The sequence below is a fragment of the Eschrichtius robustus genome, chromosome 12 (genome assembly GCF_028021215.1).
Source record: "Eschrichtius robustus isolate mEscRob2 chromosome 12, mEscRob2.pri, whole genome shotgun sequence".
Classification (NCBI taxonomy): domain Eukaryota; kingdom Metazoa; phylum Chordata; class Mammalia; order Artiodactyla; family Eschrichtiidae; genus Eschrichtius; species Eschrichtius robustus.
Genome location: NC_090835.1, coordinates 5,904,453 through 5,921,745, shown reverse-complemented (window position 1 = coordinate 5,921,745; position 17,293 = coordinate 5,904,453). Strand labels below are relative to the sequence as shown.

Below are 17,293 nucleotides of genomic sequence, written 5' to 3'. Positions count from 1 at the left end.
TTTTGTGTGTGTGGTTTCCTTTGGCTTTTCTGTATACAAGATCATGTCATCTGCAAATAGAGGTAGTTTTACTTCTCCCTTTAGAATCCAGATTGTTTTGTTTTTGTTTTTGTTTTTTTTGGCTGTGCTGTGTGTGGCTTGTGAGATCTTAGTTCCCCAACCAGGGGTTGAACATGGGTCATGGCAGTGAAAGTGCTGAGTCGTAACCACTGGACCGCCAGGGAATTCCCCAGGTTCAATCTAGATAGATGCCTTTTATTTCTTTTTCTTGCCTGTTACCCAGAGTCAAACCTCCAATACAACGTTGAATAGCAGTGGTGAAAGTAGACATCCTTGTCTTGTTCCTGATATTAGTAGGAAAACTTTGAGTCTTTCACCATTAAGTATAATGTTGATGATTATTGATGCTCTTCAACAGGTTGAGGAAATTCTCTTCTCTTTCTAGCTTTTTGAGTGTTTATTGTCATGAAAAGGTGTTGGAATTTGTTGAATGCTTTTTCTGTCTCTGTTGAGACGATCATGTGGTTTTTGTTCTTTATTCTTTTTTTTTTTTAATTTTTAAAAATTTATTTATTTATTTATTTACTTTTGGCTGTGTTGGGTCTTCGTTTCTGTGTGAGGGCTTTCTCTGGTTGCGGCGAGCGGGGGCCACTCTTCATCACGGTGCACGGGCCTCTCACTGTCGCGGCATCTCTTGTTGCGGAGCACAGGCTCCAGACGCGCAGGCTCAGTAGTTGTGGCTCACGGGCCTAGTTGCTCCGCGGCATGTGGGATCTTCCCAGACCAGGGCTCGAACCCGTGTCCCCTGCATTGGCAGGCAGATTCTCAACCACTGCGCCACCAGGGAAGCCCTCTTTATTCTATTAATATGGTGCACTACATTGATTTATTTTCGTATATTGAACTAACCTTGCTTTCCAGGGATAAATCCCACTTTCTCATGGTGTATAATTCTTTTTATATGTTGCTGGATTCAGTTTGCTAGTACTGTACTGAAGATTTTTGCATTTATATTCATAAGGGACATTTCTTTGTGATGTCTTTTCTGGTTTTAGTATCAGGATACTACTGGCCTCAGAGAGTGAGTTAAGACATGTTTCCTCCTTTTTTGTTTTCTGGGAGTTTGTGAAAGTTTGGTTAATTCTTCTTTAAATGTCTAGTAGAATTCACCAACAAAGCCACTTGATCGTAGTTTTTTTTTTTTTTTTTTTTGTGGGAAGTTTTATGATTGCTCATTCGCTCTTTGTACTTTTCATAAGTCTATTCAGATTTTCTATTTCTTTCCTTTTTTTAAAATTTTTAAAAAATTTTTTAAAATTTATTTTTGGCTGCTTTGGGTCTTCGTTGCTGCGCGCGGGCTTTCTCTAGTTGTGGCGAGCAGGGGCTACTCTTTGTTGTGGTGTGCGGGCTTCTCATTGCAGTGGCTTTTCTTGTTGTGGAGCAAGCGCCCAGGCTTCAGTAGTTGTGGCTCAGGGGCTCTAGAGCACAGGCTCAGTAGTTGTGGCACCCGTGCTTAGCTGCTCCGCAGCATGTGGGATCTTCCCCAACCAGGGCTCGAACCCATGTCCCCTGCATTGGCAGGTGGATTCTTAACCACTGTGCCACCGGGGAAGTCCCTCTGTTTCTTTTTAAGTCAGTTTCAATACTTTGTGTCTTTCTAGAAGTGTGTCCATTTCATCTGGGTTTTCTAGTTTATCGGCATATGGCCGTTTATGGTATTATAATCAATTTTATTTCTCTAAGATTGATAGTATTGTCCCCTCTGTCACTCTTGATATTAGTGATTTGAGTCTTCTTTTATTTTTAGTTAGTCTAGATAAAGATTTGTCAGTTTTGTTGATATTTTCAAGAAACCAGCATTTTATTTATGCTCAATTCTTTATATTTCCTTGCTTCTGCTTGCTTTGTATTTAGTTTGCTTTTTGCTTTGTTTTGTTGTTAGCATGAAAGGTTAAGTTGTTGATTTAAAATTGTTCTTTTTTTTTTTTTTTTTTAGAGATTTTTAAAAATTATTTATATATTTTTGGCTGCCTAGTTGCGGTGAGCGGGGGCTACTCTTCGTTGCGGTACTCAGGCTTCTCATTGCTGTGGCTTCTCTTGTTGTGGAGTATGGGCTCTAGGCATGCAGGCTTCAGTAGTTGTGGCTCACGGGCTCTAGCGCACGGGCTCAGTAGTTGTGTCTCGCAGGCTCTGGGGTGCAGGGTCAGTAGTTGTGGTGCGTGGGCTTAGTTGCTCCATGGCATGTAGGACCTTCCTGGACCAGGGCTCAAACCTGTGTCCCCTGCATTTGCAGGTGGATTCTTAACTACTGTGCCATCAGGGAAGTACCTAAAATTGTTCTTTATTATAGACATTTATAGTTATAAATTGTTCTCTAAGCAGTGCGTTCATTGCATCTCATACATTTTGGTATGTTGTGTTTATTATTTTCATCTCAAAGTGTTTTCTAATTTCCCTTGATTTTTTCTTTGATTCACTGCTTTTAGGAGTGTGTTTTTTAATATCCACATATTTGTGAGTTTCCCAGATTTCTTTCTGTTATTGATATCTACTTTCATTCCATTGTAGTTAGAGAACATATAATGTATGACTTCATTTTTTTATGGTCTAACACATGGTGTATCCTGAAGAATGCTTCATGTGCATTTGAGGAGAATATGTGTTCTACTATCACTGGATATAGTGTTCTATAGATTTCTGTTAGATCTAGTTCATATATAGTTTTGTTCAAGTCTTCTATTTCCTTGCTGATCTTCTGTCTTGTTGTTATATCCATTATTGAACATGCAGTATTGACGTCTCCAACTATTATTGTTTACTTATATTTTTCCCTTCAGTTCTGTCAGTTTTTGCTTCATGTGTTTTGAGGCTGTTTGATAGGTACATGTATGATTATAATTATACATTTTTGATAGACTGACCCTTTTATCATTAGATAATGCCCTTCTTTGTCTCTTAACAATGTTGAAGTCTATTTTGTCTGATATTAGTATAGTCTCTTCAGCTCTCTTTTGGCTCCTGTTTGCATGGAATATCTTTTTTTAAAAAGCAACTTTAGGGAATTCCCTGCCGGTCCAGTAGTTAGGACTTGGTGCTTTCACTGCTGGGGCTGGGTTCCGTCCCTGGCTGGGGAACTACAATCCTGGAAGCCGTGCTGCTCGGCCAAAAAAAGAAAAAAAGACTTTATTGAGATATCATTGATATATAAAAATTATATATATTTAAGGTATACAAATTAATGTTTTGATATATATATGTATATATATAGTGAAATAATCACCACAGTCAAGCTAATCAACATATCCATCACCTCCAGCACCAGTAGTTACCATTACGTGTGTGTGTGTGTTGAGAAGTTTAAGATCTATCCTATTAGCACATCTCAAGTATACAATATAGTATTGTTAACTGTCATCACCGTGCCATACATTAGATCTCTAGAGCTTACTCATCTTGCATAATTGAAAGTGCATGGAATGTCTTTTTCTCTTCTTTTACTTTCAACTTATTTGTGTCTTTGAATCCAAAATGAATCTCAAGTAGACAGCATACGGTTGGATCACGCTTTTTTAATGCATTTTGCTGTGTCTGCCTTTTAGTTGGAGTCTAATTCATTTACATTTAATGTAATTACTGATAAAATTTACATTTGCAATGTTGCTATTTGTTTTCTATGTGTCTCATGTCTTTTTTCTTTCTGTATTTCTCTATTACCACCTTCTTTTGTGTTAAATAGATATTTTCTAATATACCATTTTAATTCCCTTGTATTTTCTTTTTTTTTTTAGTTAATTTCTCAGTGGCTGCCCTGGGAATCACAGTTAACATCTTAATTTATAACAGTGTAATTTGGTTTAACATCAACTTAATTTCATTAGTATAGAAAAACTTTGCTGCTGTATACATCTGTTTCTCTTTCCTTCCTTTGTGTAATTTCCTTCCAAATTACATCTTTATACATTATATGACAACACAGATTTATAATTATTGCTTTATGCATTTGTATTTTAAATCACATAGGAGAAAAAAATTACAACAGAAATATATTTAGTCTTTTATATTTATCTATACAGTTACCTTTACCTGTGTTCTTTTCTAAATGTGGATTTGAGTTACTGTCTAGTATCCTTTCATTTCAGCCTGAAGGACTCCCTTTAGTGTTTCTGACAGGGCAGGTTTGCTAGTGATGAATTCTTTGTTTTCTGTTTATCTTGGAATGTGTTAATTTCTCCTTCATTTTTGAATGTTAGTTTTGCTGGACATGGAATCCTTGGTTGAGAGTTTCTTTTTCTTTCAGCACTTTGAGTATTTAATTACACTACTTTTGACCCCTGTGGTTTCTGATGAGAAATTGGCTGTTAATGATTCCTTTTACATGATAGGCTCTTTCTTGTGTTTACAAGAGTCTCCCTTTGTCTTTTTACAGTTTGGTTATGTGGTATGTAGGTGTGGATCTCGTTGAGTTTATTCTACTTGGAGTTGAGCTTCTTGGATGTATAGATTAATGTTTTTCATCAAATTTGGGACGTTTTCTCCCATTATTTCCTCAAGTATTCTTTCTGCCCTTTTCTGTCTCTCCTGTCTTCTGAAACTCCCCTTATGCATATGTTGATACGCTTGATGGATATTTGAGGCTGTATTCATTTTTCTTCATTCTTTTTTCTTTCTGTTCTCAGACTGGAGAGTCTCAATTGACCTATCTTCATGTTCAATGATTCTTTCTTCAACTTGCCCAAATCTACTGTTGAGTGTGTCTCATGAATTTTTCAGTTGTACTTTTTAACTCCAGAATGTCTCTTGGGTTCTTTTTTATAATTTCTCTATTGGTATTGTGTATTTTAGTGAGGTATTTTCTCATACTTTCTTTTAGTTACTTGTACATGGTTTTTTTAGTTCTTTGAACATACTTAAAATAACTGTTTTAAAGTCTTTGTCTAGTAGGTTCCTCGGGGACAGTTTTTATAGACTGATTTTGTTTTTGTTTTGTGAGGGACATACTTTCTTGTTTCTTTGTAATTTTTTGTTGAGAACTGGACATTTTCAATAATATAATGCCACAATTCTGGGAATCAGATTCTCCCCCTTCTCTGTGGTTTACTGTCATTCCTTGCTGCTCCTGTTGATTTTGATTTAGTGACTTCTCTAAACTAATTTCATTAAGTTTGTATTCTTTGTCCTGTGTGGCCATCAAGTTTCTGCTCAGTTAGCTTAGTGGTCATCTCATGATTGGATAGAGATTTTCTTAAATGCCTGGAACCAGTAAGTCCCCCAGTGTTTGCTGGGGGGCTCTGTGTGCATATTGGGGCATGCCTTCTGTGCTCAGATGGGCAGTTAAGAACTCTGCCTTACCCTTCATGTCCTACTTGCACACATCCTCACGATCAGCTGGAGGTGAGAGCCGAAGGCCTTCTCAGATCTTTCTTGAGCATGTGCATGACTTTGAGCATGCTCCTAGCTCTGTGCCTGTGCACAGTCTTCTAGATTCCTAAGATTATGGAATTCCCCCAGATTTTCCTTTTAAGCTTTTTAGTCAGCTTATTGTTGCTTCAACTGTTATTTACCATCTCAGGAGATCACAGTGTTAAACAGTTGCTCCTGAAGCTTTTCAACAACTGGTCCCAGGAAAAAGGCTTTCACACAGGGTGAGTTCTGAGTTTGGTCGAATAAAGACAACAAGCAACAAGCAAGTAGGGTCTTCCTTCCAAACAGGTGACAGTTTTCCAAATGTGGGGTCAGAGCTCCTTCGGAACTCCAAATTGCCTCCTCCAGTGGCTGCCAGCCTGGTTTTCACTGTGGTAGTGTGTTGGTTTTCAAGGCTACAGTCAAGCTAGAAGGGGAAAAGGGGTGGAAATGGGGCAAGCTAAAACACCACAAACCTTATTGTTTTTACTGTGAATCAGCTGCTTTTCTTAATTACTCCTCAGATTTTGTTAGTATTCTCTTTTCTGTTACGGAAGAGAGCGTTTTCAGAGGTCCTTACTCCACTGTTTTCACTGACGTCACTATGTGTCATCTTTTCTGTACTTGTCAAGCCCTATTTAGTGATAATAATTGTATTCTGAGTAATGAGTGCAAAAAATGGTAATCAATGAATAGCATTTCTGTTGCTCTTTGTAAACCATTCTTTGTCAGTGATTGAAGTCATAATCTTTGTTTTAATCTAAGTGGGGAGATAGGCGTGGAGTTGGATCCCCATTATAGAAGTGAGCAGACTCAGAAAGATGAAGTGTTTTGCCTAGCGTTGCCCAAGTATACTGCCCATTGCATTTTGACTCCCAGTTTTCCGTTTCTTTCCTTCTACTCAGTTGACCTCAGTGAATTTGTGATTTTGGTACGTGAAGGTACCAAGATGTAATATTATTCGGCTTTTGTTTTTAGTACAGTTGTGTGTTGCACCATAAGAAGTTTACTTAAAATACTAAAGTGTTGGAACTTTCATACCATTGTCAATTATCTCAATTTGAAAGCTATTCAGTGTTCTGGTTTAAAATCTCCTGTATCCTTTAAATTACCATTGTGCCCATTTTACGTTTGGATGCCTAAGAAAAATGTACACTATACAGTGACTTTAGGGAAAGGACAAGAGACTTATCTGTTTTATATTTTTGACATGCCAATAATTATCCTGATTAATGCTATACTTTTTGACAGGCTACTGTATGTTTCTTTAACTTTGCTTTTATTTTTATTTATATTATGAAATTAGATCAATTTATAGGAAAGAAGAACTAATTAACCTTAAAGATCTCATTTATGTCTTTTCAGACTCACTTTTTAAAAATTTGTATACAATTCTTAAAGGTTACACTCCATTTACAGTTATTGCAAAATATTGGCTATATTCCCCGTGTTGTACAATACATCCTTATAACCTGTCTTACACCCAATACTTTGTACCTCCCACTTCACCCCTGTATTGCCCCTGCTATTAAATGTCTTGAACTCAGAGCTGCCCTCCTTTTTTAAAGTTTGACCTTATAAATCCTACCTGTGTCTAAATAGAGTAAGTTAATAGCAGCTGGTTTAGTTAGGATGATAGCTACATGTTTCCATATGAAGCCGTTTTCTCATCCATTATCTGCTTTATATCACTGACGTATATAGAAATAGGAACAAAGTTACTGAACATCTGGTTGATATTTGAAAATGCCGTCAACTGCTGATTACCAGGGACAGTGAGGCAGAGTATTTCTTTCAATCCCTTTGGCAACTCAGTGTGCCATGGAGAGTGGGGTCAGAGAATACAAAAGGGAAAAAAGATCATCGGGAGTGGAATTAATCAAGGAAGACTTCTTGCAGTTGATAGTTGAGCTGAACTTTGAAGTGCAAGACCTCATTTGATAGGAAAGACAAGAGATCATTCTAGGTAGGCCAGCACCAAGAGGTAATGAGAAGGGAGCTGAAGCTTTTCCAAGGTGATGGTCCCAGGGAGGAGCTGGGAGTAGTGAAGGTGGAACAGTCGTGTTGTAAGGGCTGCTGAAATCAGGGCTTTTTTCCTCTTCTTTGATTCTTTTTTATGATGATGAGAGAAATCCCAGGGCACCAAGAGACAGAAACTGATCAAGGGGCTTCCTCGTGTTACTAGCAGTGCTTCCAGCTCATTATCCAACGTGGGGGCTTCTCTACCCTGGCATGGCTCCCTCAGCAAAAGGACTGGAAAACAGAGTTTTGCCCTCAACTTGAAGTAAAGTCTCTGCAGACGACTGGGTGACTGTCCCTCAGAAGGGAGTGTTTTGACTCTTCTTTCATGGATTCTCATAGGATGGGAACTAAGGGTCCTGGTGGCTTCTAGCGATACCCTTTTATTACCCTATCTGGGATATTGGGCAAGCTCTTCCTAAGTTTTTTTTAGAAATCATGACCCATGTATATTTTTAAATCAAGAGCAAATAAGTACAATTTCTAAACAACAAAGACTTTAAATAAGAGTTTTGCAGACACTGCGTGTTCCCATCCCCTTTTGAAAATATATTAGCTTTTTTTTTTTTTTAGGTAGGGCACACAGTTCCTCGTGTCCTTGTTTAAGAGTAACAGACAAGAGTTGCAAACTGTGAATCCATTCTGCTTCTCATGAACTGAAAGTCACTGCATGGTGTAGTCAGGAGATCTTAGACTCTATGAAAGGCATTCTACAGAGAGCCGTCCAACAATTGGAGGATTCTGGAGGGACTTAAATGCCTAGCTGGAGAGTATAGTTTTGATCTAGTAGCCACCGAAGAGTCTCAGCAAGAGAAGTGATATTCCTAAAATCATGTTTTAAGAAGAGATTCTACCGTCTTTGTCCAGGGATATGTGCTCATGTACATCATGAATAAAGAACCTAGCCTTACAGAATAGTTAAGTAAGGAAAATTGTGTCCATTAGGAAAGGATCTGTATCTTTATACTGAAAGAGTCATTATTATTTCTCTACTTAGCAAAGTACCTTTAGAATACTTACAACCTTCCAAAATGTAATGTGTACAAGACCGCATATTATATAATTTACTTAAGAGGTGTTATATGTTTTATGACAGGTTGTTGCAGTGCTCAAATTCATTGTGATAGTATCTTTTTTTTTTTTTTTTGATAATTTAAAACACGTTTTTCCCCTTTAAGAAGGTTGAGATGTTTGTAGAGGAAAAAAAACTCCTACGTTTTATAAGCTGCTTATACTTGTAACACCGATTAACTTCCCTGCACATAAAGGGAATACTGGAAAACTCTTGCATGATTAAATATGCCCCTAGGGGATTAAGTTTTTCCACATATTTTTCAAGCCAGAGCTATTAATAATGTTTCAGCCTTAAACTTGCTGTACATCCTGATTATGGGGGAGGCCTTCACTCATTCTGCCCTTGCTGTTAGTTTTTTCACTGTCCAGGTTTGTAGCTCTACAAAATTAGCTGTGGAAACGCAGGCTTGAAATCTCAGAGAATAATTAAGGTCTGACAAAGTGCCATCTCTGGAGTTACTCCAAATTTTTTTTCAAAGTTTTTGCCCGCTTTTCACTCCCACGTCGTCGTCTTTTTTTAACCTTACTGGAAACCTAGCACAAAGTAGCTGTTTAATTAGTTTAGTAGTTCACTCAGGAATAAGTGATCACTGGATTGACCTAGGATTATCATACTAAATGAATTAAGACAGAAAGAGAAAGACAAATACCATATGATATCACTTATGTGGGGTCTAAAAAAAAATACAAATGAACTTACTTACAAAATGGAAATAGACCCACAGGCAGAGAAAACTAACGTATCGTTACCAAGGGGGAAAAGAGAGGAGGGATAAATTAGGAGTTTGACATCAACATATACATACTACTATATATAAAATAGATAACCAACAAGGACCAACTCTATAGCACAGGGAATTATACTCAATATTCTGTAATAACCTGTATGGGGAAAGAATCTAAAAAAGAATATATATATATATATATATATATATATATATATATATATATATATATATATATATATAGCTGAATCACTTTGCTGAATACCTGAAAGTAACACATTGTAAATGAACTATATGTCAATTAAAAAATAAATTAAAAAAATAAAAACAGCAATATTAATATCATGCCTCTTAAAAAAAAAAAAGTAAGTTCACTAAACGCACAGCGTTTAGCATTTCAAAAAAGATCACTTACTTTCTATGCACATTTTTCCTGAGATAACATTCTGGTTTGTAAGGACTCCCATAATTACTGAGGAATTCAATTATTAAGTGCCTTTTTATCCAGGCAGTGGATTGTCAAATTAATTTACTGTGGCTAATCAGCCAAAGACTGTACTTCGTTAATGCCTTGGGGCGTAACAGTCATCCCCTGCTCCTCCAGCTCTCCACGGTTCCGTCTCTTTGTCCCTCCAGCCTGCAGGTCTTTCCTCACCAGCCTCAGGTCCCTTCATCGCTACTCACTAGCCCCTCAAATTCTTTGACCCTTTCTGGCCAGCCCTCAAGCTTATTAGATCGGTCCTTAACTACCTTTCTCCCCAAACTTATATTTTCTGTCCTGAGCAGGGGCTTTAGATTGTTTAGCGCTCTTCATGCCCTGCTGATCAGCTGCCCTTCTCACATTCCCCACCCAGCTGCCCCAGACTGTCATCACCCCCCTCAAGCTCCATGTCCCACTCCATCCCCTTTTCTGGCAGCAGATGACGTTGCTGCCTGCTGTTCAGACCCTAGAGTTACTCGCCCCCGGTTCCCTACTCTCCTAACTTAACACTTCAACTGCTTTGCTGGTCCCTACCTACACACTTCTGTGTCTGGGGCAGAGCCACCCCTTGCTTCTAGCTCCAACTTCTTCATTAGGACTTTAGAGTTCTTCTTCCTCTTCTTCTGAGAACTTTCTCCAGCACTGAGGAAAAAAATAGAAATTAAATTGAGATTTTAATATTATTTGACTAAGTAATATGTGCACATGGTTTTAAAAATTCAAGTAGTGTAGAAGAATGTACAGAGGCAACTACTTGATGTCAGGGGTGTGTGTGTGTGTGTGTGTGTGTGTGTGTGTGTGTATTCTTGTAGAGATATTATATGCAAAAACAAGCCTATGCGTATGTGCATTGCCCTTTCTTCCTCTCTCCTCCTCCACCTTTATTTTAAAAATATTAATACTAGACACATAGTCTGGACATTGCTTTTTAATATATCTGTCTTGGAAATCAGTTTATGTTAGTACTATAGAACTACCTCATTCTTTTTTTTTTTTTTAAATCTTTATTGGAGTATAATTACTTCACAATACTGTGTTAGTTTCTGTTGTACAGAAGGTGAATCAGCCATATGCATACATATATCCCCGTATCTCCTCCCTCTTGCATCTGCCTCCCACCCTGTGGTCACAAAGCACCCAGCTGATCTGCCTGTGCTATGCTGCTGCTTCCCGCTAGCTAACTATTTTACATTCGGTAGTGTATATATGTTGATGCTGCTGTCACTTCATCCCAGCTTCCTGCCCCCCCCCCCCGCCACCGTGTCCTCAAGTCCGTTCTCTACGTCTACGTCTTTATTCCTGCCCTGCCACTAGGTTCATCAGTACCACTTTTTTTTTTTTTTTTTTTTTTTAGATTCCATATGTATGTGTTAGCACTACAATGAGGTATCACCTCACACCGGTCAGAATGGCCATCATCAAAAAATCTAGAAACAATAAATGCTGGAAAGGGTGTGGTGAAAAGGGAACCCTCCTACACTGTTGGTGGGAATGTAAATTGATACAACCACTATGGAGAACAGTATGGAGGTTCCTTAAAAAACTAAAAATAGAACTGCCTCATTCTTTTAATGGATCCTGATTATGTCCTTGATTGTAAATATACCACAATTTAGTTAATCAGTCCCCTTTAAAAGGGTAGTTATTCTTAATCTTTTGTTGCTGCAAACGGTGTTGCAGTGAGTGTCCTTACACATCAGTCTTTGTGCCCATGCAAGCAGGGTAAAAGCAGGAATGGTGTGGGCATGCTGCTTAAAAGTCAACGTTCTCATCGTCAGGTTTTCTTTAAAATGTTCACTATGTAAACTAAAAGATAATTGAATATTGAAGAATATTGAAAAAAAGGGAATCACAATTCCCCAACCCTCAACAACAACAAAAAGTCTTTGAAAAGTCTTTGAAGTGGAATTGCTGGATTGAAGGGCTTATACATTTTCATTTCTGAATGGAGAAAAAAATTTTCTAATTCTTTTTTCTATATCGTATGTTATTGCTTCTCCAACCTTTCTGTTCATGTGTTGATTTCTTAGATTTATCTTCAATGTCTGCTATCTTTTTTTTTTTTAATCAAAATTTTTTTTTTTTTTTAGTTACACTATACTAGGTGTGCTTTATTTATTTATTTATGGCTGTGTTGGGGCTTCGTTTCTGTGCGAGGGCTTTCTCTAGTTGTGGCAAGCGGGGGCCACTCTTCATCACGGTGCGCGGGCCTCTCACTATCGTGGCCTCTCTTGCTGCGGAGCACAGGCTCCAGATGCGCAGGCTCAGTAATTGCTATCTTTTTGAAACTTTCATCTCTTTATTTATTCTGAGTTTTGAGAGAATTTCCAAGGCATTATGGTTCAGTGTTTGCTTTCTGCAGTTCACAGTTCTTATGATCGTTGAATTTCTAAACGTGATAGTAATTTTTTTTTTTTGTGGTTTGCTTTTAAGTAGTCATATGTTCTTACATTGTTCTCAGAAGACTAGTGGTCTCCTATCTTTTGATCTTTTTGTTGAAGGACAACATGTATATGAAAACATGCTTGATAGTTTTTCACAAAGTATATACCTTTGTAACCAGCACCCAGATAAAGGAACAAATATTACCAACATCTCAGGACCTCTCCTGTGCACCATTCCAATTACAGTCCTTCAATGGATAACCACTCTCCTGACTTTTATACCACAGATTCATTTTTTTAAAAAAACTTTATGTAATTGTAATCCTGTAGCACATACTGCTTCTCCCTTCTATTGTTTAACATTATGTTTGTGAGAATTATGTATATTGTTGCATGTAGTTGTCTGTTTTTATTTGCGTATGTTATTCCATTGCATGAATAAACCACAGTTTGTTAATTCATTCTACTGTTGATGGACACTTGAGTAGTTCCTAGTTTGAGGCTATCATGAATAGTGCTGCTATGGATACTTTTGTTCAGGTCTTCTGATGCACATATGTACATATTTTTTGTTGGATGTATATGTCTAGGAGTAGAATTTCATGATCACAGGGCATATACGTGTTAAACCTCTAAAGCAGTTATCTCATTTTGCCTTCCCATGAGAATACTGGTTGTTCCACATCCTTGCCAGTACTTGGTATTTTCTGTCTTTTTCATTTTAGCCATTCTGGTAGGTATGAAGTAGTAGTTCATTGTGGTTTTAGTTGTCATTTCCCTGATAACTTGTAATGTTGAGCAACTTTTCATATGTTTATTGACTATTTGGGCAACTTCTTTTGTGATATGCCTGGTGAAATTCATTTTTACATTTAAAAAAATTTTTTAAATGCATTTGACTAGCTGGTAGGCCACATTTCCCACCCTTTTGTCCCCCTCCCCTTTCCCTTTATCCTTAAAAAATTTTTTTCTTGACTCTTCTCTTGACTATTATTTTTCTCCTAAAAAGTGAACTTTAGAATCAGCAACCTCAACTCTTCTAGAAGTTTTAGTGAATTTGCATGTAACTTACTTTGTTTGAGAAATACCATCATCTAAATTGGAAGATGATATTGTCATTCTTTCTAAGAAAGAGAAAATAATAAATCCCAAGCCCTCATAGTTTTTTGCCTACCATGTTGATTTTTCCCATATTTAATTTTTAATTCTAGCTTTAGTTCCATTTTTGACAAGTGATTATTAGAAGTGAAACTCTCTTAATATGCATTTAAAGCCTACAGCCCCCCTAAATACATCTATATGTATAATTATCTTACAGGTTCTTGATCAGTATGAACGAGAAGGATTTAATTTCCTGGTGAAGGTGTTTAATTCTTCACATTCCTTCTTAGAGGATTTGACTGGTCTTACGTTGCTGCATCAAGAGACCCAGGCTGCTGAGGTAAGACTAAAACAAGCATTTTGTTCAGAAGACTGATGTGTTTCAAGCCTGTTTGATAATCAGATTTATGGAAAAGGAAGGAAGCGGTTCATTACAATTTTTTCCTTAGAACAAAATCGCTAAGTATGTCTGCTAGTTATCAGAAAATGAACCTTCTGCAGTTGCTGGATGATGCAGTGTGCAGGTTATTGTGTGGTAGGTTCCAGATGTACGAAATTGCTGATAAAGGAAGTACAGGTTATTGATTTCCAAGCACCTCTGGTCCTTACTGAAGAACAGCATGCCTGTGGCCCTTGGACAGTTGGCTGTGATGTCCATACATCAAAATGCAAGTCAGGGAAGACATTGGACTCTGGCCATGTCTTTGATGTCACAACTGAGCCCATCTTTGTAGGCCACGGAACCTCGCCACGAAATGGCTTCCTCAGTGACAACCTAAGAGAGTTTGGTTTTGCTTGTCATTTAGATTATTTTGCAAATCGTAATTTCCTGGGTTGCTACCATTGTGTGTGTGTGTGTGTGTGTGTGTGTTTTAAGACTGGAATTACAAAATAGATTATCATTTTGCTTTTCCAAATGCTCACTGTTCTTAGAAAAAGGTACGCTGTGTACGTGTGGCACCGTTGGGTCACTTGGCCAAACAGACAGTTCCTCAAAATGGATGAATGAGATTAAATGAGATTAAACCAACATCTCCCCCCGCCATTCCCTACCCACCTCCACCCCCGACCCCACCCCACCCCCACCCAGTAGCCTAGGTAAAGAAGCTCTTAGGAAAAATGTGGCCTGTCATAGCGTTTCCGTAAGCTGTATAAGGAAAACCTTGAGTGCCTGTATCCTATCGGAATGGAACACTTGCAAAGTTACCATCAGTTCCGTAGTAACTGATGTTGAGAGTAACAGTTCCTCTGTTGAGTAACAGATGTTGAGTAACATAGTTCATTGATTTCTGCCTGGGGTTTTGTATGCTCAACATTGGGGGAAGCCCCAGTGGTCAGTGAGTGATGGTCAAGCCCAATACTGCGCTAGCTGGTGGTGAAAAGGCTGGTGTTTGGAAGACTGGAACTAGCACTGAGTATAGGAAAACCATGTAGAAATAGCAGAATGAAATCTTGTGAAGCTTTCAGCAGACCGGAGCAAGAGTTTCAGCCACCCCAGAGAATCATGAGAGTGCTCCTGTAGTGCTAGACTTAGAGCTGAAACTGATTCTTCTTTGACTTGCTTTGGTGTCCTCTGGGCATTCAGCAGATGCAATCTTCCACTTATGACCAATAGTTAGACCCACATAGGGTGTCTTAGCTTCATTTTCAGGAGATGAATGGCATCTCTACAGGACTTTAAGAGACGTTGAGATTTTCCTCAGAGCTGTGATTGGCTTCCCAGACACGGTTCAGAGTATCATGTTGATCATGGCTGCCATTTTTTTCTTTTGAGCAGCGCTGATGGCAAGGGAAAAATAACTTACGGGTCTTTTCAACCACGCAGTCATTTGACTAGTTGGCTGGGAGAATTTTTCCACCCAGCTAGAAATAATTCACATACTTCTCTTTAACTGCCTAGAAGAATTGCAACTTGAAATTGATCCCACGCTTCACTCTTTAAAAACAGAGCAGATGCTAGGATAATGGGCAGATTCCTTCATTAAACCTGGCTTGTTTTGCGTTTTGGTTGGTCAAACATTTGTAGTCTTTTCAAAGACCCAGAAGGAGAAGGGGAAGCTTGAGAGCAGTAGCAGCTAGGTGGTAGGGCGGAAGGGGGTGTGATGTCATCCGCAAGCCTTAGCTTTCTTTCTGAAGTTCTCCTCTGTTAAATTACATTTATAGTTTTGGAATCATAAGTTACACATCACATTTTAGATTAGAGATGGTAAACTGGTTGGCCTATGAGCCAGATATGGCTTACAGGTGTGTTTTGTTTGGCCTACCCTATGTGTTAAATTCTGAATAAAGCTAACATTTAAAAATTATGCGTTTTACCTAAAAATATGAATGTTCCCATTTCCAGCTTCTTTGAAAAATCAGATCTGGCAACCCCAGGCCTGCATTCCTTAATAGTGATGTTAGCTGGAGCCAAGAAGAAAATTTTATAGATAAATAATGCACTTGATACAAAGTTTTAAAGGCATAAAAATATCCTGTGTGGAAAGGAAACCTTCCTTCTGCACCTGTCCCTTAACACCCAGTTCTCTTCCTGGAGACAAACACTGCTGTTAGTTTCTTGCCCAAAGGTATTCTTTAGGTGAGGATGCTCTGTTTAGAAGATGTTCTTCACAGTATGGAGGTTCCTTAAAAAACTAAAAATAGAACTACCACACGACCCAGCAATCCCACTACTGGGCAGATACCCTGAGAAAACCATCATTCAAAAAGAGTCATGTACCTCAGTGTTCACTGCAGCTCTATTTACAATAGCCAGGACATGGAAGCAACCTAAGTGTCCATCAACAGGTGAATGGATAAAGAAGATGTGGCACATATATACGATGGAATATTACTCAGCCATAAAAAGAAATGAAATTGAGTTATTTGTAGTGAGGTGGATGGACCTAGAGTCTGTCATACAGAGTGAAGTAAGTCAGAAAGAGAAAAAGAAATACCGTATGCTAACACATACATAAGGAATTTAAAAAAAAAGGTTATGAAGAACATAGGGGCAGGACAGGAGTAAAGACGCAGACCTACTAGAGAATGGACTTGAGGACACGGGGAGGGGGAAGGGTAAGCTGGGACAAAGTGAGGAGTGACATGGACATATATACACTACCAAATATAAAATAGATAGCTAGTGAGAAGCAGCCGCATAGCACAGAGAGGTCAGCTCTGTGCTTTGCGACCACCTAGAGGGGTGGGATAGGGAGGGTGGGAGGCAGACGCAAGAGGGAGGGGATATGGGAATATATGTATACGTATAGCTGATTCACTTTGTTATAAAGCAGAAACTAACACACCATTGTAAAGCAATTATACTCCAATAAAGATGTTAAAAAAAAAAAAAAAGATTTTCTTCAGTTGATGACCCTTATTGGTATTGGAATTTGCAACTCCTGTCTTAGGAAAGGATTATTCTTTTTTCTTAAAAAGCTCTAAATAGGACTGTGTTTTAAAAAGATAATTCTCACCAGCAGACCTCAGAGCAACAAAAATCATTGTCTTGCCTATTTTACTTTACTGTGAAAAATGTGTGTGTAAATAAATAAATATGAATATCAAAAAATATACACATAAACACTGTGTAAAGGTAGTGTTTTGATTTGCATAGTTGATTCCCAGTGCATTTACAGATGTTCAGTAATAAAAATACAAACGTCTGCGTCCCATATAGAAAGGTCCCAACTTATTTTAGCAGTGCAATCAGGAATGCCCAATTAATTCTCATCTTGGGCTAACAGTTTTCACCCATCAACACTGGAATTGCAAAAGATATGTGAAAATATCATTTGATACATTGTTTACAAAATATGTATTTGTACAAATACTAGCTTAAAAAAAAAAAACCTTTACTGAACATCTTTTGAAAACTTGGTAGCAAGGCGCTATGCTAGTGACTGAATACAGAAGTTAATGAAATGAGCTCACAGTCTAGTGTGCGAAGCAGAGACGTAAATAGTGAACTCTAGTATCATCAGAAATGTTTTAGTCATTTATATATTAGGTGCTGAGGGAGCAGTGGAAGTTACTTTACTGTGGGGAAGTTACTCCCTGGGGGAGTAGGGATGTCAAGGAAAACTTCCCAGGGACCAAATATTCCATTTAGTTTTAAAGGATGAGTA

General features: G+C 38.1%; 1 protein-coding gene across 6 annotated transcripts in view; it reads left to right on the top strand.

The window, feature by feature from the left end:
- ATG7 (autophagy related 7) overlaps nt 1-17,293 on the top strand; it is a 333,153-nt gene that overhangs the window by 195,509 nt on the left and 120,351 nt on the right. For all 6 annotated transcript variants that reach the window (XM_068559086.1, XM_068559084.1, XM_068559085.1 and 3 more), the window contains exon 18: nt 13,402-13,524. In XM_068559086.1, the coding sequence (XP_068415187.1) occupies nt 13,402-13,524 (123 nt within the window). The remainder of the gene's footprint in view (nt 1-13,401; nt 13,525-17,293) is intronic.